Source organism: Quercus lobata, chromosome 4, assembly GCF_001633185.2.
Source record: "Quercus lobata isolate SW786 chromosome 4, ValleyOak3.0 Primary Assembly, whole genome shotgun sequence".
In the NCBI taxonomy this organism is placed as follows: domain Eukaryota; kingdom Viridiplantae; phylum Streptophyta; class Magnoliopsida; order Fagales; family Fagaceae; genus Quercus; species Quercus lobata.
The window spans coordinates 46970627-46993042 of record NC_044907.1 but is presented as its reverse complement, the minus strand read 5'-3'; the positions used below and the strand labels follow the sequence as shown (position 1 = coordinate 46993042).

Here is a 22416-nt window from a genome sequence, read left to right as displayed (position 1 = left end):
AATGGAGAAAAAAATAGCATGTACATTTTTTTTCTTGGATACGCAATTGGCTGAGAGGCTCTTCAATACCACACCCACAACCCCACTACCAAATACTAGCCTCTAAGCACGTGCGTGAGATGCTCTTTTATTTTTTGGGTAAGGGTTAATTTAGAACATTTATTATAATTTGGGATTACTACATTTTCTAATCAAAAAAAAAAAAAAAAAAAAAAAAACCCTAGGGGTGTGATGAGTATTATGTGCAGTGAAATAATTTTTCATCACACCCCTAGGTTTTTTTTGTAATTGGAAAATATAATAATCCCAAATTATAATAAATGCTCTAAATTAATCTCTACCCAAAAAATAGAAGAGCATCTGAGCACGTACTCAAAGGCTAGTAATATTCTAAAAAAGTTGTGAATTTTTGTAACACAAATCCTAATCTCTATCTATGTAGTTGAAAAAATTCATCTTCTTAACGTGCAAATAATAGATCAACAACCATAGGTAAACTGTAGTTGCAAAAAAAAAAAAAAATATATATATATATATATTTATATGCCTTGAATTTCATAACAAAATCAAATAATCGATCAAACTTCCAAATTCCAAATGGACTAATAGTAACTCTAAGCACTAAACCAAATGCTCATAGTATTACAAATTTAAATTGAAAAATTAACATAAATTTTAAAAACTAAGAACTATCTACTCCAATGACTATAGCTCATCACTGACTCCCTTCCATCTCTCTCACTGCTATTAATGCTAACAACTATGTCATTGATGAGCTGCTACAACATTGCCCGGGCTCAACATGCATCTTTGGATACAACTTTGGCCTCATTTTAAAAATGGGTCACTCACCTGAGAAATAATAAGAAAAATTTTAGATGTTTGCAAACCAAATTTTTTTTACAAACACCTAGAACACGTATTTAACCACAAAAGCATCGAACTCAACTCACCACATTCCCCAAATTATGAAATGCATAAATATAAAAGAAAAAAATGAAGAACAATTATAGAAAAAAAAAATTAAAGGAAGAACTAATACCGCAAAATTAAAACAAAATAGATATTAAAGAGACTAAAAAAAATGAGAAGAGGTTGTTCGGTGGAAGGTCATTACCAATTACCAAAGTCAAGTAGATGAGCGGATTTGGAATGGCTCTAGATCTAGACTCTAGAGTGGCAATAGAAAAGAAGAATGGCCTAGATCTGCTTTCTCTCCCCACTAGCCAAATCTCTTTTCAGCAACCTCTTCTTCTCTCCACATAAAAACAAAATAGATACAGAATAAAAAAGAGATGAGAAGAAAGTGCAATTTTTTATATAAAAAATTTGTTAGAGAAGAAAGTGCAGTTATTTTGCAGTATAACTGCATAATAACTGATCAATAGTGGCTAGCGGAGAAAATGTGAACTGCGAAGAAACTGAAAAGGAACTAATGAAAAATGTATTTTACAATGAATTTGGTTTACAATTTGTTGTAAAAGGGGAAAAAAAAAATTGAGTTTAGTAATTGTATAAGTGGAAAACGTAGTTGGCAAATTAAAAGCAATTTTTTTTTTTTTTTTGATATAAGATAGAATTTCTACTCTAACTTAATCTAAGTGTATATGTGTGTGAAACTCCCTTCTAGAGACTTGAACCCTAGCCCTTACCCCCCACATCCCATAAGCATTTATACTTGTGGAGTGACTACCACACCAAAGGTGCGTGGTGGTTAAAAAGCAATTTTTTAGGAGTGAAACATGGTAAATCTTATCGGTTAAAAAAAGGGGAAAAATGATTTTGCTAATTAAAAAAGTTGAAAACGTTCAATCAAAATAAAATAAAATAAAAAGTAGAAAGTTAAAAATAAAATAAAATAAAAAAGAGGAAAACTAACGTGAGAGAGAAATGGGGAAGTGGGAGGAAAAACTGTTTTTTTTTTTTAATTTAGCTAAAAATTAGAGGTTTTTAAATTACTAATTTTACATGTTTAACCCTATAATTTAAGCCTTAGAAACAGATGAATTTAAGGGTATTTTGGGCATAAAAATTGAGTAATCCAAACAGGGAAAGCCCCTTAAATAGTAGTATAGATACATAAACACACACACACAAACTTATAAACTGCATTACTTTATTCATCTTTAAATATTTACTCGACAAAATATATAAAATCGCTTGATATGTACTTGTGTAGAACTAGCTAACACCATAGTTAAACCTTATTACCTAGAAAAGGCGTTAAAATATACCATTGGTGACGTTAAAATTACCATAGGTGATAATTTTGAAATGTATGACTAAATTTGATTGTAATCTTTTAAACATAAAAAATAAAAAGAATCAATTTAAATGTAAACTAATAAAGTAACTTATTCCAAATAAAAGCATCCTCTTGGTTGAAAGATAAATCTCCATATCATTTCTGTTAAGGCTCTTGGTGTTTCCAATAGGCTCAAGGTTCAAACTTCAAATCTCTCATCTCCCATTGTAATTATCAAATTTATCCCCAAAAAAAATAAAATAAAATAAAATAGTAAACATAGTCACAATCACAAACATCCATGTCACTTCTGCTTAATAGAGGATAGGTCATAGGATCTGAAAGTGATTGTTTCAATCCAACCTTATACGTCCATTTATTGTGCTTAGACATGGCAAAACGGGCGGGTCAGGTCAGGGTCGGGTCGGGTCACGAGTCAAAAACGGGTCATTTTAAGCGGGTTGAAAATGGGTTCGGGTCAATCGGATTGCAGATCGGGTCGGGTTGACCCGTATTTTTCACATGAAATTTTTTATTTTTTATTTTTTATTTTTTTTATAAAGAAAACAAATATGTATTTGCCATTTGGATAGTTATGCAACATATTACTTGATGTAAAATGCATTATTTTGAATTCACTACTTATATCAAGAATAAACTCAGTTAAACTTATTAATACTTATTCAATAATTTTAAAATTATACAAATCCTAACATTGCTATCTAAAACAAAACAACACAAAGATAAGTAAAACAAATATACAAGTTTTTTTTTTACACAATATCAACATTCCAAAAAAAAAATTACAAATGACTTATTGGATAACTTATTTGATAAAGAATAAAAACATATAAGAAAGTTACAATTTTAAAAATTAATTTTATAATCTATTATCAATTGTGGTTGACACTCTATTTCAATTTGAGATATACATTAAAATTTGATTGCTTACTTATTTATACCTAGTCTCTTTTATGAAGATCATATCATTGTTAAGTAGCACACACTCTAGGAAATATCATAATTTATTTTGAAAAGCCATTTATTTTGAACATAAATTGTTAAAAAATAGATCTAAGCATTCATAATTTATGCTAATTTGATACTTTGGCTTTACTATTTTCACACTTGTGAATGTGTCTCACACATATCTACAATTTTAAATCTGTTTTTAAGTTTACTGTAACCAGATTATCTTGGCATGTACTTTGCTATTTGATATTTAAAAATCTTTACTCATTACAAAATGTTCAACCATTTATTTTTCAATTAATTTACATGCAGTTATGTAAATGTATCAATTGTTTTCTTAAAGCTCACAATAAACAATTAAACCAATATTGTCTTAATTTCACTATTTTTTTTACCAAAAAAAAAAAAAGTTTTAAAAAAATGGTTCGAGTTCGGGTCGGGTCGGGTCGGGTTGACCTGCACAAAACACGAGTCGGGTTACGGGTCAACCCGTTTTTGCTTCGGGTCAAAAAAATCGGGTTCAGGCCGGGTATTTTTCGGGTTGGGTCGGGTCGAGTCAGAAAATTCTGACCCGTTTGTGCTCCAATTTTATGCTACCATTTTCAGTGATATACTTCTTACAACCCAATTTTTTGTACTGATTCTTCTTTTGGAAATCACACAAACTGAATTAGTAGAACAAAGTTTAGCTACAACTTGGCCACAACCAATTATAGGAAAATAACTTGTGTCTATATCGTGTTCACTACACATGACTTACTAAACCACACTTAAATGATTGTATACAATCATTTTAAGTGAGTTATGTCATGTGCATTACACATTACATGGACACGTCATCTTCCGAGTTTTTTCTTTTCTTTTCTTTTTCTTTTTTTTTTTCTTTCTGTAGCTAAACATTGTCCAAACCAGAAATACCAGTTTCAACTTTCGACTAAATCAAAGTTTGCACTATAATTATATAATAATAAAAAACTGAAAATAAGAAATTTACTTGCAAGGAATTGTTGAAAAAAAAATTAATAACAAAGTTGTTATTGTTATAACTTGAACGACGAAAATCACACTTACCGCCAATCCTACAGTAACAGTAAGCAAACCTTCTTCGCCTTCTGAAAAGTGCTTCATCAAGTACTGGCAATTCTCTGAGACCCAACAAGCTTTGCCCTTCATGGACTAGGAAAGAAAGTACCAATATATTTTGAAAGATGGAATTGGGAATAGAACAGGATAATGAGTTACAATGAATTTGAAATTTCTAATTATTTTTTAAAAAATGTATATCTGTTATTCAAAGGAAAGAATTAAGAATATATATTAACAAATATTAATCTCAACATCAAGTTTTCTAGCTGTATTTAAATGCTTTGTCTAGTTTGAGTCTGTAGTTGCCTATATTGCAACTTTGAACTAAAATTTTTATTGAGACATATACCAAAAGATTCCTATTTAGGTAAGGTCACAGCCAAGGTTCATTCATTTTACCAGATAAAATTGAGGAGTCTAATTAACCTTGACTTCATTCAGGGAATCAATGTTCCTCTGTACCTCTGATTATTCAAGTGGAAATGTGGAACTGGTTGGAGAAATATAGATTGCTAATGATAATAAGTCAGTCCCTCACGAAACAATTACATGACGCGAAATATTATATTATGCAAAAATGAACAATCACAAATTTCTATTTAAACCTTTGCGTTTGTCAATATGCTCATTATGTACTTCTACAAACAGGCACACCCTTTTCTTTCAAACTTATAATACAAAATACAAGAAAAGGTTAAAAAAATGTTAAAGGAAATATAATGTCGAAAACATCTCAAAAAATGATTCAGATTGTGTGTCAGCTTGATGATAAAAAATAATAATAATAATAATAATAAAATAAATAACAATAATAATAATAATAATATTAAAACAAAATAAAAATCCACATTTCTTCTGAGAGCCAAATTATAAGTTTGAAGCAAATTTTCTGAGATAATATCATAATACTATATAGTATTGTTATATAGAACGTTCAAATGAACCTTTGTAATGGTCATAGAAAGTTTTTTAGGAAATTTGTATTGCTTGATAATTATACATTCCTAGGGTATTATTTTTACTCACTTTTAAAGAAAATGGGAAAAAAAATAAAATCATCAGATGTTTGTATTGGAATCAGTTATAGACATATTGGAATACATTACATACCAAAAATCAATTGTTATATACAAATAAATATGAAAATAAGGGTTAAGGCCTCCTAGTTCTGACAAAATGCTGTCTCAGTAGATCAACTTATATTGGATCTTACAGCATCAGATGGAAGGAGGCAACGGGGACCACTAATCAATTGTATCACCAATGGGGTGAGCAAGGCACGAGATGCACTGTCCATAGCTGCAGACATATGGTTTAAAAATATGATCTGAGGTTCAAATCATCCTCGTCATCTTCGTCACTATCATCATAATTATCATCACCACCAGTTCTATCAGCAACATAGGTGTCATCTTCGTCTCCACTAATGTCAGATTCATCGTTAGTGTCTACATTGGAATAAACATCTGAATTATGCCGTGAGTTCCAATCAGGAGGGAAAGTCTTCTGCAAGGCTTCTGTAAGCTCCCCACCTGTCCTTTCAATCTTGCGTAAGCACTTCGACCAGTGAACTGCAGTCCCCATATCAATAGTCAACCCAGATTCTATCATCTCTCTACAAATAGACAAAACTCCAGAATAAATGTAAGCTTCAGCAACAGTAGCCCTCGACAGCAGAGATGTCATCAGGCAATGATACACAGCTTTATCCGGCTTCAATCCAGCCAACTTCATCTGTTCAAAGCATTTCAAGGCCTTTTCTGGAAGAGATGCACGTGCCCAACCATGTATTAATGTGGTATAGGTTTTGACATTTGGCTTCACACCCAACGCTTCCATGTCTTTAATTGTTTTCATTGCTCTCTAAAAATTAGGACATACGCTAATTAAAAGATGAACATAACAAAGCCATTTAAATGGAAATGGAATCATTTGATTTTTTTAGTTCCTGTACTGTCTAAAACCACACTGAAATGGCATCAGCAACAGAAGAAGCAGACCAACAATTTATTAGAGTTATACAAACAAGATCTTTTGGTGAGGAATTCTCAACATGTACAACTGAAATCATTTCATTTAATTTCTAACACGTTTTCATAAATACATACACACACACACTCAATAGGTTTTGAACCCACAGCCTCATCCTCTACCTTACTCTTATGGGGGGAGGAGATGCCATGAGCAAGAGCTTATTAACTAACGCATTTTGTTTTCTAACTAACGCATAACAAACACATAATCCATCTGACAGAACAAAATCTGATAGAATAAAATCATCATTCATTTGACATGACATAACAGAAGAAAACAATGATACAAGACAAATAAAAGTTCGGTTTTGAAGGGAAATTTTAAAGACTACAATCAATGAAAAGAACTCATTGCTAAAGCAATGATCAAAAAACAAATTATGCTATTCAAAATGCTTTGTGAAACAAAATTTTTAATCTCCAAACACCAAATAAAATCCTTAAATAACATTTTATTAACAAAAAATGAACTGCAGAATGACAGTAAACTGATTTCATATGCTATAGAAATTAAAATGGAAGAATTTCTCTATCTTATAGGTTTCCAACTACCCCAAGAAAATACTCTTCTTTTGTGATTGGTAAGTTAATGATAGATATACATACCAGCATGTCTCCAGCCTTGCAACAAGCATTTATGAAGGACGTGTAAGTATGGATATCAGGTTGAACCCCTTCCTGTTTCATTTGTTGCATAAGGTCTGCAGCCTCCCAAACATCACCTCTTCGAGCCCATCTACAGGGGAAACAACAAAATTAGCATATAGGCAAGAAAGCAGACACACAACATGACAAATTAAAAAGAGGAAGAGTAAAAAATAATATGGTAAACTAAGTTGAAACGAGTTCAATCTATCTGTACATATACCCTGAACAATAAATTAGGAAAAGGAAGTTAAATGAGAGATTAAAGTGATAACTTTTGTGTATATCCTTGCACTCCCAAGATTATATAGAACCCTTACCCATCAATTAATATGTTATAAACAAAGGTGTTCCTTGGAATCTTTTGAGAACTCATTTCTTTTGTCACTGCCAAAGCACTCTGCATTCTGCCTGACTTGCAACAAGCCTTCAGCAAGGCCTCATATGTATACACATCAATCTCCAAACCTTCATTCCTCAATTTAGTAAAATACTCAAATGCTTTTCCAGTATCCCCCAATGATGCATAACCATGCATAATGGTTGTGTATGTATGCTCATTTGGACTTATGCCTGCCAGTGTCATCTCATCTAATATTTTAACAGCCTTATCCATCTGCAAGACATGCAAGATAAACCATTGCCTTTAAAGAGAAAAGGAGGCAAGCAAACTGAAAATAACATTTTAAGCAAGAACGAAAATAAAATTTCAGATAAAAAAATCCTGGCAAGCTTCTAATTTTTTTTTTTGGGGGGGTGGATATACGGAACAGAGTCCATAATGGAGCCATAAAACAAAATGTTTTACAGCAAGTAATTCGTAAATGATACAGAGGCAAACAATCTACAAGAGTGGAAATGAATGACAATATAAATGGATATAAAGCATTAGCAACAAACAAAAATAGTCAAACACAAAATTAAGCCCACCCAAGGAAACCAGTGGGGGAGAGAGAGAGAGAGAGCTTATTCTGCATTTTCTATGGATATAAAGCAGCAGGTAAAATGGAATTATCCAAAGAAAAACATATAAAAAACTAAAATTGTCCTAGGAGAAACAAAGAAAGAAACAGTGTATCACCAAACATTATTATTTTGGTTAGTGAATCACTTCAAAATTTTGCTGGTAGGGTTTAGAATTAACTTATATTTAACAGTTCATTGAACTCCTGCCACATTGGCAAAAGATACATGATTAGGAGTGTGCATTTAGGTGCCTAGACACATAAATTTTATCATAGAGGCATGCATGATAAGCGCCTTTAACTTTAACGAACCCAAACACATAAATCAAAGATATGGCACAACTGGTTATTGACCATTTTCTTATCTTTTTTATTATAAAAGTATAATTTACCTTACGCTTCTCAACAAGGCCAAGAATCAAAGCATTGTAGGTATGCACAGTGGGAATGCATCCACTCATCCTCATCATATCAAAAACCTCTAGGGCTTTTCTCATTTCTCCTGCTCTTGCAAAACCATGTATGATGGGCATAAATGTACGCGTAGTAGGCCTATGCCTCTCCTTCTGCATTTCCTTGACAGTATGAAGGGCACGATCCATGTTACCCATACCACAGAATGCACTGATGACATTATTGTAGAGCACTACATCAGGCTTCAGTCCATCCTCAACCAAATCTTCAAAAATTGCAAATGCATTCGCCCAATCTTTTAACTTTAAAAATCCATTAATCAACATGGAGTAGGTCTTCATGTTATGTCTAATGCCAGATGATTCCATCATTTTGCTAACTTCCAAGGCTTTAGAAACCTTCCCAATCTGGAAGAGTGAAACACACCATGTTCAAAATAATGTTTCAATAGTCAATTGTAAAGTATACCAAAAATGAGAATATAGATGTTTAATGACCATAAATGCATAAAATATTAAAATATCTTGAAATTTGCGAGAAGAATTGTTGGCTACTTCATAATTATTGAACCTAAACAATAAAACATCACCTAAGTGAGGTCTTGGAGGGGGTGACTTGGATACAGTCTAGCCTAGATGCATTTTTATTGGCTGCTCTCCAAACTCAGAGCTGCACACTTGTGCTTCACAGCCAAAGCCAAGACCATACCATTGCACCACATAATATCCCCAACACTGTATGTTATACATGTGTATATCAGTGGGCGTGCAGCAAGCACATATAAGACATATCATTGGTCTCAACTACCTAAAACCACAATTGTAATTGCCATACAGCTCAGCTCAACTTAAATTGAATTCTGCTAATGACATGTATTACAAAGCAATCGTGTAAGATATATATATATATATATATATATATATATATATATATATGGCTTGGTTTGCTTCATCGTAAAAAATTCCTGATCTTTCCCTCAGTGTCACTTTTTGCCCACCTTTCTAGGTGTACATATAACAGCTTATGAGGCCTACGATGTTTATAGGAGGGGACAGTCTGGTAAATCAAGAAAAGAACTCCACTTTAAATTCAATTGATGAGCACAGACAGCATGGAAAAACCACCAAAGTACTAAAGGGATTCTGCCGAAATTGTGTGCACCTTTTAGATGGGTCAAAGCTTTCTAGATATACTTCAAGTATAATGACACCCAAAATGGACAGCATAACACAGAAGATAAAGACAAAACAGTATATTTAACCAAAGTAACATCAAGAATAGCATTTTGAATGGGTTATCTCTATAATAAATTCAAGCATACTGAGAGAAGGATTCAATCCCAGCATGACAAGATATTTCAAATATCTATTATGCCTTTGATTTTTTTTTTTTTTTTAATTTTTTATGCCCTCCATCCCATTTTGTTGATCTTCAATTTCATTTGGGATGTCTTAAAATATGGTCCTCTTTGAAAAGTCAATGAGCACAATATGATTTTCATAACTTACCCTTAACTTTATTTTAAAAAAGTAACCCTCTTCCACTAGAGTTTTAAATTGAGGATTGTGTTAGAAACATATATATTTTTATCTGAAAGACAATGTATTAAATTAAATGATTTTCCATTAAGAAGTTGGATTTTCTATATGGTACCAACAATATAGGATGGAGGGAGTATTTATTTATTCATTGTGGTGGTGGTGAATTTTATTTACTTTATCTTCCCCCCCCCCCCCCCCTTTTTTTTTTTGACAGATAAAGAAAAGATCTATGAAACAGTTGGAGGAAGATCCAAAACCCAAAACATTTAGAATGAACCAGTAAACGAGTAATAACAATCTAAGAAAAACAGTCTTGAGCTCATGTGAAACCCTAACATGCTCCAACACTCTAGTATTACACCCATTGTAGGAGCTCCACATTAAGCAGAAAGGCACAGCTCGCCAATCAAACTCCAATTTCCTTCCCAAGGATATCATTATTTACTACAATTGATATTTTTTTTTAATAGTTAAATGAACTGCAATTGATACTGAGGTTTTTAAGTATGCTAACATTGTATAAGGTTGAAAACTAGTCAGCTGGATTCAAATATGACGAGATACATTGATTAAGGCAAGGATAATTTTGGTCACAAAAGTTCAACCATAAATTCAGAAATTTGGTTGTCCTAGCACATGACCTCAAGAGGTCAAGCAAATTCTCCAATCTTGCAAGGAAATGTCTAGCCCTGTGCAAACACAATAAATTTTAAATAAAAAAGTTCATTTATTTATTAAAAAAAAAAAAAAAAAAAAAACAACTTCGCACAATGACATCATTTACAGTGCTATCCTATGTTAATTTTCCCCTTCATATACCTTCTCCTTGTTTTAAACTATATGGTCACACCATAAACATATTGTTTCTCACCACACAAACAGGAGAGGCCTTTAAAAGAAACACAAAAACTTGAAGCTTAATAACAGACTAATGTAAAGTAATAAAGTTGTACCTTAGTGTAAAGATTGATGAGACAACCATAACTGATAACTGATGGTGTAAAGCCACATTCCTGCAACAATTAGAGTGTCAGTGTACAAGATAAGACAACATAAGATAAGTTACGACTAATGACCTACACAGAGCAGATTCTTTATAGCAGACAGTAAAACATTAATGCCATGTTTGGAAATTTGGAGGAAAGGGAAGGAATAGTTATCCATTCTTTTTTGTGGATTTTAAAATAATAATAAAAAAGAGAGGGGAGAGGAGTGGGTATCCCTCCCCTTATTTTGTTGTAGGGTGAAAAGGAGAGGAGATGGTAAGATGTTATTTGAATTGACAACAAAGTGGGACAAATGAGTTTGGTTTGATATTATTGAAATTTTATCAACTTGTTAAGCCTAAAAAATGAAGCACAGAGAATTCATTAAACATAGTCCCTCTAAATTCCCCCAATTCAAGGGAATTAAAAGAGGGGGTTTTAAGGGAAGGTACTCCAAATCCTCTCTCATCCTTTACCACTAGCCTAATGAAAACATCCAAACAGGGGGAGTGTAACCACCTACCTATTCTCCTCTCCCTTGTACTAATCATATTGTTACAGTATTTCCCTGGCTCGAAAGGCAGATGTCGTGAAGTTTTCAAGCAACAGACAATCTTAGAAGCTCATAAAGTGGGATAAATTGTACGCTACTCTTTTGTTTTTTATATGAGTTGATGAAGAAAGACGAAGACGCGGGGTGGAGAGAAGACAAGGGGATGGGTAACTGGACCTGGAGCAACCTGTGGCGACCTCCGGCAGTACTTATTTCGGCCCAAAATCTCTTTTTTTTCCTCAATTTTTTTTTTCCCTTTTCTTTCCTCCCCATATCCGGGATGTAGCCGGCCGTATCTTGACCGTATCTGGGCCGTACCCAGAATAAAGAAACATTTTTTTTGCTTTGATACACTCTGGGTACGTTTGTACCCATATCCCACCCGTATCCGTATCCAGTACGTATCCGATATGGGTACAAAGCCAAATTTCACGAATCAGTGCATCAGAGCTAGACAGTATACTACCATCCACCGACAACCAAAAGAAAAGGGTTCCAACAAAGTGTGATTTTATCATCTCTAAAGAAAACTCCTACCCTTCAAAATTCCTGGTATTTCTCTCCTCTACACCTACCACATCAAGTATAATGGTACATTCCATGCACTGTTTAGGAAAGAACTTGACCTCTGCCTTGTAGAAATGCACATAATTTGTAGTCTACTCTGGTTCTTATGTTTTGAGTTTCTTAGTTTTAGTTATCTGCTGGGTTGTTTTACATCAACATCGCTAAGTTTTAAAATTTAAGGGAATTTTTAAAAAGTTTTTTTTTTTCCTCAACATTTCAGTGGTGGGCCTGGTGGCCATTGGGATCACACATACCCTATATAAATCAGCTTAACTCTTGCAAATCTACAGAGATCATTCAAAAATTTTCAGTAGTTATGAAACTCCATTTAAAGAATGTATGATGCATGCCCAACACTACATATGATGCACTAGCTAAAAAAATCAAGGTGTGATGCCTCACACGTCGTCATCTTCTTCATTTTTCTTCTTTACTTAATCTTGAAACAGCCCTTAATTTCTTTGGATTTTCAGCAGAAAAAATCTTCCTTCTACAACTCAATACTTTCCATATCACTAAGCCTCAACCATGATTAAGTTTCAGGTCATAGATTCAATCCCATATGGGTGTGTGAAAGGTATCCATCTATTAGGGAAAGGGAAAACATAAACAAAAACCAAAATAATGCTTGAGAATTACTAACACGGATGAGCTTTATGATCCTTTATCAATGAACTAGGGTCAGCTATATAAATCTTTGCTCTCCACTATACCCTATTGAAGTTGGAACTCTCCATTAGCTATCTATTCATCATATCCATTTTCTTTTTTTTGATAAGTCATCAAATCCTTTTTCACCACCTTTAAACATGCTATTTTAGGCTCCCTCTTACCCTTTCACTTCTTCAAACTTGAATCATTTCTCTTTCTTGCATGCACAACCACCAGTCTTCACTGAACATGGCTGGACCATCTTAAGTGACTCACAGTCATGTTTTTCTCTATAAGAGCCACCCACCTTTGCAGGGATATATTTCTTCTTAATTGCACATATTTTAATTACAACACTGAAAATCCCCCCTAAAATAATTGTTCTCCAGATTCCCCCGCAACAAATACTTTCAATTTCCAGCAATCAAAACATCATTTTCAGTCCCAGTTAGAATATTAACTCCACATTCGCTCTTCCATCCTTCATAACTAAAGGGGGGAAATTTCTCCAGAGCCCCATCCCTCCATGTCATGCCTTGCATGCAGCATTGTCTATATTACAATTGCTGTCCTATGTCAGTTCGATTTCAAACACTATCATAAGTCACTAGCCTTTCATGAATCTTTGAAGCTGTCTAAGTCCTCATATTTAATTTATAGGTTAACCTTGTGCTGTAAAACCTTGATACCTGTAAATAATTTATTTACGACGAAATAGAAAACAAACAAAAAATCTAGAGCCATATGTATGTCAAGCTGAATCCAACACGTCTACATGCATGCAGCATCACTTCAACATTAAGTTGAACATTGATGCTGTTATGAAGGGGAAATAACCATAAATAAATCCAGTGCATAGGATATTCTCAAGCCAAAAGCAACATCACTTCTTCTAACTCTTGACAAACTCATGACAAAGGAACACACATGCAAACAAGTCACATGCAACATATATGTACATGCACAATGTGTGTGTATCACCCAAAACAAGAAAATTTGATCACATATACTTTTACCTTTAGTCGCTCAAACACAACCAGACATTTATTTTCATTGCCAACCATTGTGTAACCATCCATCATAGTATGATATATATCAATAGGGGCATCTATGCCTGATTCTTCCATCTCCCTCACCAATGCCTCAGCTCGATCCATATTGCATGTTTGACTGAAAAGTTTACAACAAAAGAAAAGTAACATCATGAAATTGGAAAGAAAGAATTGCCCAAGGCACAAATCTAATTTGCAAACATCATTTTGAAGAAAACCTAGAAAAGTGAACGATGTGCAAATTTCCAATGACCTCTAGCTCAAATAAAATATTCTCCCCCTATAAGAACAAGGTGGAGAGTGATGTTGCGGGTTCAGGACATAGGAGTGTTGGTAACTTACCAATCAATTAATATAAAGAATGTTGTGCAAATAAATAATAAGTTGTGCAAATAAATAATAAAGCCCATATCCCAATGAGCTTTAACTCAAATTGCTCCTCCTTGCCTTGTAAGAGCAAGACAGAGAGTAAGGTCGTGGGTTCCAGACCTACCTAACTTGCCAATAAAAAATGATAATAATAAAGCCCTTACCCAAAGAGAGAGAGAGAGTAAAACCAAGTAAAAGAACTCATGTAAAACAGATTATACATTTAATAACTTTCTCATCTTTCAAATTATAGAACATGGTTTGTCAAGCACAGAATTCAAATAAAGAAAATGACTCAGATAAGTTACAACAAACCTGAATTTAGAACACTTACCAGTGAGCATATATAATATTCCCATAAATGATTGCATTCAGAGTTGTATGTCTCTCTTTGGCCTCCTTGAACCAGTTATCTGCAGCTCTTCCAAAACAACATCAGAGAATGTTAGATTATAGAGATACAAAATTGCCTCCTCACACGTAAGTTGTTAATACAAACAATTCATGTCCTCAAAATAAAATGGATTAAAACCAAAGCATTACGGTTACACCAAGTTGCAGGTAAGGAAAAAAGGTCCAGTGAGGCCCAAGAAAAGCTTTGCTTCAACCAAGGTCAGCACAACCAGTAAAGTGTGAGCTGTGCAAGAAGCACACGCATTGCACTTCATTAATTGTAAATGTGCCTAAGAAATTTTCAACTATAGTCTATAATTGCTTTGCTTCACATCAATCCTTGCTTTATGCAGCATATGTTTGAGCAACTAGAGATCTTAATGCATTGAGTGCTCTATAGCCTTTAATAACAAAAAAGAGCCACCGCTCACAGTTGTACAGAAAGACTATAAAACTAAAAATGACTGTTACTTGAATCAAAAGTGGAACAGCAAACAAAAACGTGAAAAATAAAAAATAAAAAACAAGGAACTCATATTAGGCTGCAGAATTCACACACACACACAAACAGCAAAAGAAAATCAAAAAACTGCAGATGAATGCTCCAACAGAACTAGACAACCCTAAAATCCTAAATGAGAAAGAGAAAATAGTGGAGATGAAACAATGTGATTTAAGTTCACCAAAAGACTAATAGTCATTATCAAATTATAACATATATTTCTAGACAGACCAAAAACTCCTTTTTTTACAAGGACTAATAAAATCCAAAATTTCAAATGCATTATCAAGTTTTAATGGATATGACCATTAAAAATGCAGTAATTTCTGTACTCCAGAGGTATTGGTTGGGTGAGAAGAGTGGCCAGCAAGTTTATTACGCCCATTCAAGTACCACCTCTGATATTATAAATAATTTTTTTTTTTTTTTAAAGAGTAAATAAAGGTGACAAGTTTCTGCCACTCAACAATAACATCATTGCTTGCCTCCACATAGATCATTTTGATACACGTTTCTTTTTCTCTCTCTTTTTTTTTTTTTCTTTTCCTTAGGGGGAGGGGGGGAGGGTTAATTTTCCTAAATTTTCAATGTTATATTTTAGTTGAGATGCAGTACAATTTCAAACAAGATTTAAATACTCAACCATCAAATAATTTAACACCTGAATTTCTAAGAATTGCTTCTTTAGTTCAGTATTATTATTAATAGCTTAATTTCTAATGACTTACCATACCATTCTTCAAATATAGAGGTGTATCAAAAGAGATGACAAGGAAAAAATATCAGTGACTATTGCAATAATAAAAGTCAGACATTTTAATTGCACACAATCAAGCAGAGACTTTCTTAAAATAAGTACTAATACTTTTTTTTTTTTTTTTTGGCTAAAGAAAATTATGTGGTCCACTTACTGAGCATTGCCAAGTTTCGCAAATCCCCCAACAATAATACTATAAGTCACCACACTCATTTCAATGCGCTCATCCTTCATTTTCCTGACACAAGATAATGCTTCTTCCATGTCTCTGCCAACTGCATAAGCATGAATAAGGCTGCATGAAATAAACAACCTTTAATGTTGAAAGAAGGACATGAAAAATAAATTACCCTAAAACTGTGGGAAAAAAAAGATTATTTAATTATTAAAAACCATTTTATTAGATCTATTTGTAATATGCTTAATAAATAAATAAATAACCTCAAACACTGCCACATATGTAGATTTTCTAAACACAAACTCGGTGGATCTTGGACCCAAAAACTCACCCTCCAGCCCATTATTATGGAAAGAGGAAGTCCTACTTGAGCTAGAGCACATTGGAGTTTGGATATATTATTAAAAAAAATACCCCAATATATACAAGTCCTAAATCCTAGAAATTCTAACATGCTCTGTAGTTAAAGTGCTAGGCTGTACTAATGTCTTTTACTGAGCATACTGAGCAAACATAGTATGCATTATCTAAATAATATGTACCTGTTCCAATCTAGAAAGGTGGCCGTCAGCTGATAAATTAAGAAACACAAGCTTGGCCAAATTCACAATGTTGCATCAAGAAATTCCAAAGCTTGGATACAGAATATTGAATCACAGATTATTACCTTGTGTAGACATGTGCACTTGGCTCTATTCCTCTTGCTCGCATGCTCTCAAAAGTTTCACGTGCACGATACATATCCCCTCGCCTTGCATAATAAGTGACCAACAAGCCATACTCTCTTCTAGAAGGCTGATATGAATAAGAAAAAGAAAATTGGAAACAATCATATTGATGTAGACATGAAAGAGTTAAAGCTATTAGTTTTTATTTGATGCGCCAGGGGGGGGGGGGGGGGGGGGCGGGGATGCAATCATTCCACGGATTTGAATTTTTTTTTTTTAAATTAGTCATTCCTTGGATAAGTTCCACATTTTATTTCTGCATGTTTGTGTGTGGCATGCAAGGGAATACAATCTCAAACAATAACTACAAAAAATTTCAATAATTGGGTCAGAAGAAAAGAAGATGTTATCTATTTCAGGAACTTCTAGAATTCTAGTGGCCCATATACTCTTCTAGAACAAAACACTTCTAAAAACTATTGATTTTGATTTCTATGAACTTGTTTATGCTAGATATAAATAATTACACTGATTATCGTAGCATTAAAAGTCAAGTAATTGCTCTTTGACTTTAAATTTTTTTTAAAATATATTATGTTTTTGACCCAAAACATTAATTTGTTTGCCAGAAGATCCCTCCCAACTAGCCAACAACTCCATGACAGAATAAGGCATAACCCAGGCAACCCCAAACACGCAGAAAATCAATGACTGCAATTCACAAGCCATATGTCTTTTACTCATAAAACACCAGTCCATAATGATCACACCACTTTTTCCACAAATTATATCTAATCAAGGTCTGTCCTAATGTCACACAGCACAAGAAGAAAGACAGCCTTGGAGATTAAAAAAAAACTTCCCGATGCTCTACTATTGTTGTAGCTACTCAAATACCCACCTAAAACTACTCTTCCACATCAACCTTACACAAGAGCCCCGGATTTCCAATTTTCAGATGACTATCCAAGAATTCATTGGCTATTAACACTGAGTTGAGGATTTATCTATCCTAAACAAATGCATTCTATGTGTTAGACACTATTCCGCCTAGTACTGCCTTCAACCATTTGCCAGCACCTTGGCCTATTTTATAAACACTGCCCACAAGACTATTAGGTCTAAAATCCTTCACTGCAAGGGTACCATTTTAAAAAAAAAAAAATTGGACTTTGCCTAAATCTGAGAATTTATTCCTAAACCCAATTATATCTATCCTAACTTCATCCTAACAGCAGTCAAAGAAGACTACAAGGGCCATGCTATAAAGTACCTGTCCCTAAAAATCAGCACTATCCGTAATCCCTGCACCTACAAATCACATTACCATCGATATTTTTTTATACATTCAAGTCAGGGACAGGTATTCGACTCCATTGAAAAGGCCAGGAAATGTCATTTGATCTAGAGGTCATTGGCCACATTACCATCGATATAACAAGAAATACTCAATACTGATAAGCCTTAATCTAGAGGCTCTCACAATGAAAAAGAAAAAATAAATTTTTTGATAAGTAAACTTCAATCAAATGAAATTTTAATTGCCTCTTGTACGATAACAACAGACTTTATCAGCTGAACTAGCTCAAAAACTTTGTCTCGCCACACGTTTTTTTTCCTCGGCCTAAGTTTGTACACATTCTCTAAAGGAATTAATCATTCTTTCCTAATAGCTTATCTTTCTCTTATCAAACTCGCAATTCATCGCATGAACCTCAAAATGAGTCAAATATCACATACTTAAAACACAAAATGCATACAAATGAACCGTGTTGATGAGCTATACCTTCCTAATTCTCTCGAAAGACTGGACAACAGCCTGCCAATTCTCCGGCTCCGTCTCCAAAACCTTCCGGAAGTTCCTCCGGGAGCTGTCCCTATCTTCGTGCCAGTTAGACCGATACTCCACCCGGTCATCACCCTCAATATACCGCGCTCTCTCCTCCGTTTTCTCCTTCAATCTCCTCCCATCATCCAATTTCACAGTCAACACTCTCCCATGGAACTCCACACCATCGAACTCCACCGCCTTCATGGCCGACTTGGCCGCCATAGCATTGTTACCTCCATAAATCACGAACCCAAAACCGGCAATTCGGTCGGTTTCGTTGTGAGACTTAATGAGAATGACGTTATTTATGGGGCCGAATTGACGGAAAAACTCGGCCACCTCGTGCTTCTTTATCCAGTTAGGCAAGTTCCCCACGAAAATTTTGTTTTCTTGGCGGAATTCAACTTCCACGGGATTTGAATTCTGGGATTTGGCTTTCAGGGGTGGCCGTGGGGGCGGGGGTAGAGGTGGAGGTGGTGGTGGAGGTGGAGGTGGAGGAGGAGAGAGTTTGGAGGTGAGAGAGAGCTTGGTGGTGAGAGAGTGAGGAGTGGGTATATGGGTGGGGTTACCGAGGTTTTTGAGAGGGTTAGAGGGGATTTTGGGAGTGGGGGAGGGTTGAGTTTTGTTGGGGCGACGGATGTTGGAGGAGGAGGAGGTGGTGGTGGTGGTGGTGGTGGGATTGTGAGAAGAATTTGGTTTGAGGGAGAAAGAGATAGAAGTGGTGGTGGTGGAGGAGTGGTGAGTGGCGGTGAGGATGGTGGCGGGGAAGTGTGGGGTGGAGAGTGAAGAAAGCCCATCCATTATCGCTGGGAGTGGAGTGAGTAGAGCCTGAAGAGTGATTTTTTGAAATTTTCGGTTGATTTTATATTGGTAGAAGAGTCATTATACAGGCTCCTTATTTACAAACTCATTTTTACCTCATGTGTTGTTTAAGACTAGTCCTTTCACAAGCTTTTATTTTGGTGTTTGCTTTCAATTTCAGGAGAGAATGTGCAGACTAGCATAGTGAGGAGGAAGTATATCGTAATTCGTAAGTTAAGATAGGTTTGAAAGAAATTTGCAAATTAGCATCTCGAGTTTCATAGACTCGATTTCAATCTAAAACTCAAGAGTTAAAGACTCAATTCCCACTTGGTGAGTTGGCAGTAGGATGCCACATAGATCTCGAGTCTTAAAGACTGGATTTTGTACTTGAAGAACATCAGATCTGAAAAAGAACAAAGGAAGAACGATTTGAAGAGGCACAATCTGATCTAAAGAGGAAGAACGAAGAGACGATTTGAAGAGGCACAATCTGGTCTTCAGATCTATCGTCGAAGAACGAAGAAGAAGAAGGAAAAACGATCTGACGAAGATGAAGAAACCCAGCAGATTAAGAAACCCAAGAAGATGAAGAAACCCAAAACGAAGAACACTAGGTCTGAAAATGGTAAAACTCTAGTCTTTAAAACGCGAGTTCCAAGTGGATTTTTATCCACCTCAGCTACCACCCCTTACAAATCGAGACTTAAAAACTCGATTTTTATCTTAGAACTCGAGTTTTAGACACTCGAGATGCTAGTTTTCAACATTGTTTTGCAACGTGACAACTAACTAAATTTTTTTATATTTAATGTTATTTGGAAAAAAATTTCCAATTTCAGTCTTAAGTTGTTGGAATGCTCCAGTCAATTGTTGTGGAATAGGGTTCAAACTTCAAAATCTGTTTGCATAAAAAAAAAATATATATATATATATATATACTATTGGTATTTTGGTAGGATAAAAAACAATCATAGTAGAACAAAAGTCATTGTTGAAATTCTATCATATTTATCGAAATTTTTGTTGGAAGGTTAAAATGTCAATTAGTGCATCAATTTGTAAGATTTATTTAAACATATGTATATTTTAATTTACATTTTTTTTTAATGTGTGGACATTTTTCTTCTCAAATTAAAAAGAGAGTAAGGTCTACATATTTAATATCCAAAGTTTCAAAGAATGTACATAATTCTTTATATTCAACATACACAATTTTTAAAAATTGTACAAAATTTTGTATATTCAATGTATATAATTCAAAGAATACACATAATTCTGTATGTTCAATATACATGATTTTTCAAAGAATGTTCACAATGTTGTATATTCAACATACACAATTTTTCTAATAACGTACACAATTCTTTCAAAGAATGTTCACAACAATGTAAGTTTAATGTACACACTTTTTTTCAACTTTGTACATTCAATATACAAATTTTTTGTAAAGTGCATAATTGATTCAATATCCATAATTTTTCAAAAAAATGAACATAATTATGCATAATCAATTTATGGATGTGTTGGCAATTTTCTTCATCAATTACAAAAAAGTGGAAGGATTGGACATTCAAAATATCCAAACCTTGAAAGAATGTACACAATTCTTTATATTTAAGGTACATACACAATTCTATATAATCATTGTACAAAAGATTCCAAAGAATGTACACAATTCGGTTAACTCAAAACCTTCAAAGAATGCAATTTTATATATTCAACGTAGAAAATTTTTCAAATAATGAACACAACTTTGTATATTCAATGTACATAATTATTACAAAGAATTATGGACGCCTGGTTCTTGCCCGCATGAACGGTCGGGGCCGTCGCACATTGAGTCCTTGTGTGTGTGTCCCTTTTTCTTATTTTTATTTTAGAAGTCGCCACCAATCATTGGTTTTGTATTAGGTGTGATTGGTCACCTAGATGTCTAATTTATTTTAAATTACCTAATTAACTAAACCAAATTTTAGAGGTTCATTAATTAAGGTAAACCAAAAGTCTTTGAATCAAAAATCTAAGACTCGGAAGTTTGGTTACATGTGGGGAAGGTGTTAGGCACCCCACAATGCCTATTCAAATGATAGTACCTCATTTTAATTTATTTTCAACGTCAACTTTTTCTAAAGAAATGGAATACTTGGCATTTTGATTTTTTTTTTTTTTTTTTTTTTGTGAAAAGGTTTTTGCAAACAATACACACACACACACACACACACACACACACACACATATATATATATATATATATATGTATACATGTGAGTAGATATTTACATATAGTTAGCATATGAATAATAGCTCCAACAATATATACAACCAAAACATGCAAGATATATACATAAATAACAAGTGACAAAAGCATATAAACATATTATACAATAACATGTGAATATTTATTATATACATAGCTAGCATGTGAATACTAAAACTATACAAAAACAAATACAATAAAATGAAAAGATAAGGATGGAAGAATAGCACTTTGTTGTCATTCACCATTTTCTCATTTTTTGTTCATGCAAGAAAAGATGACAAAAGAAGCTTGTTAGTGCCAAATATGTTAGAGACAAATGTAAGTTTATTCGGTGTTCAAAGACTCAAGGAAATGAGCCTTGAACACAGAACCCACAAACTACCCTTATCCTAAGGAAAGACTTAGAAAAAAAATATATTTAAAAAAAAAAAAGCTACAACGTTAATTAACTTTTATTATTTTGTGAAAGCACATTTTCCTTAGAAAAGATATATATATAAATATATATATATATATATATATATCTCTCTCTCTCTCTTTTTACGTGGTAAAAGTGTTTTATGAAAACATCTTTTTTGAAAATCCTTTTTTGAAAACTTGTATTTTTTTTTAAGGAAGCAACAGCCCCCCCCCCCCCTTTTTTTTAAACATGTATTTTTGAAAGAAGCAAAATTTTTTAAAACGTTCCTTTAAAAAAAAAAATATATATATATATATATATATATATATTCTTGACATATTAAAAAAACTTTTGAAATCACCTTCTTTAGAGAAACATTTTGGGGAACATTTAAAAAAAAAATTAAAAACATTTTTTGTTTTGAAGTTTCGCCTCTCGTCTAAAAAAATTGTTTATTATTATTATTATTATTTTTTGAAAACAGATCTTTATGTTTAAAAAAAAAAAAAGTTTTCGGAAATAAATTATTAAAAAAAAACAGATT

General features: G+C 33.6%; 1 protein-coding gene across 1 annotated transcript; it reads right to left on the bottom strand.

The window, feature by feature from the left end:
- Positions 1-5344: 5344 nt before the first annotated feature.
- Positions 5345-19260, bottom strand: LOC115986636 (pentatricopeptide repeat-containing protein At5g04810, chloroplastic). Its single transcript, XM_031109853.1, has 10 exons — positions 18364-19260; positions 16577-16704; positions 15886-16026; positions 14414-14500; positions 13675-13828; positions 10855-10914; positions 8339-8767; positions 7302-7597; positions 6943-7072; positions 5345-6166 (listed from the first exon to the last, which is right to left on the bottom strand). Exons 1-10 carry the CDS (start codon positions 19207-19209, stop codon positions 5618-5620), a joined length of 2820 nt encoding a protein of 939 aa, XP_030965713.1. The 5' UTR covers positions 19210-19260; the 3' UTR covers positions 5345-5617.
- Between the last annotated feature and the right edge of the window lie 3156 nt (positions 19261-22416).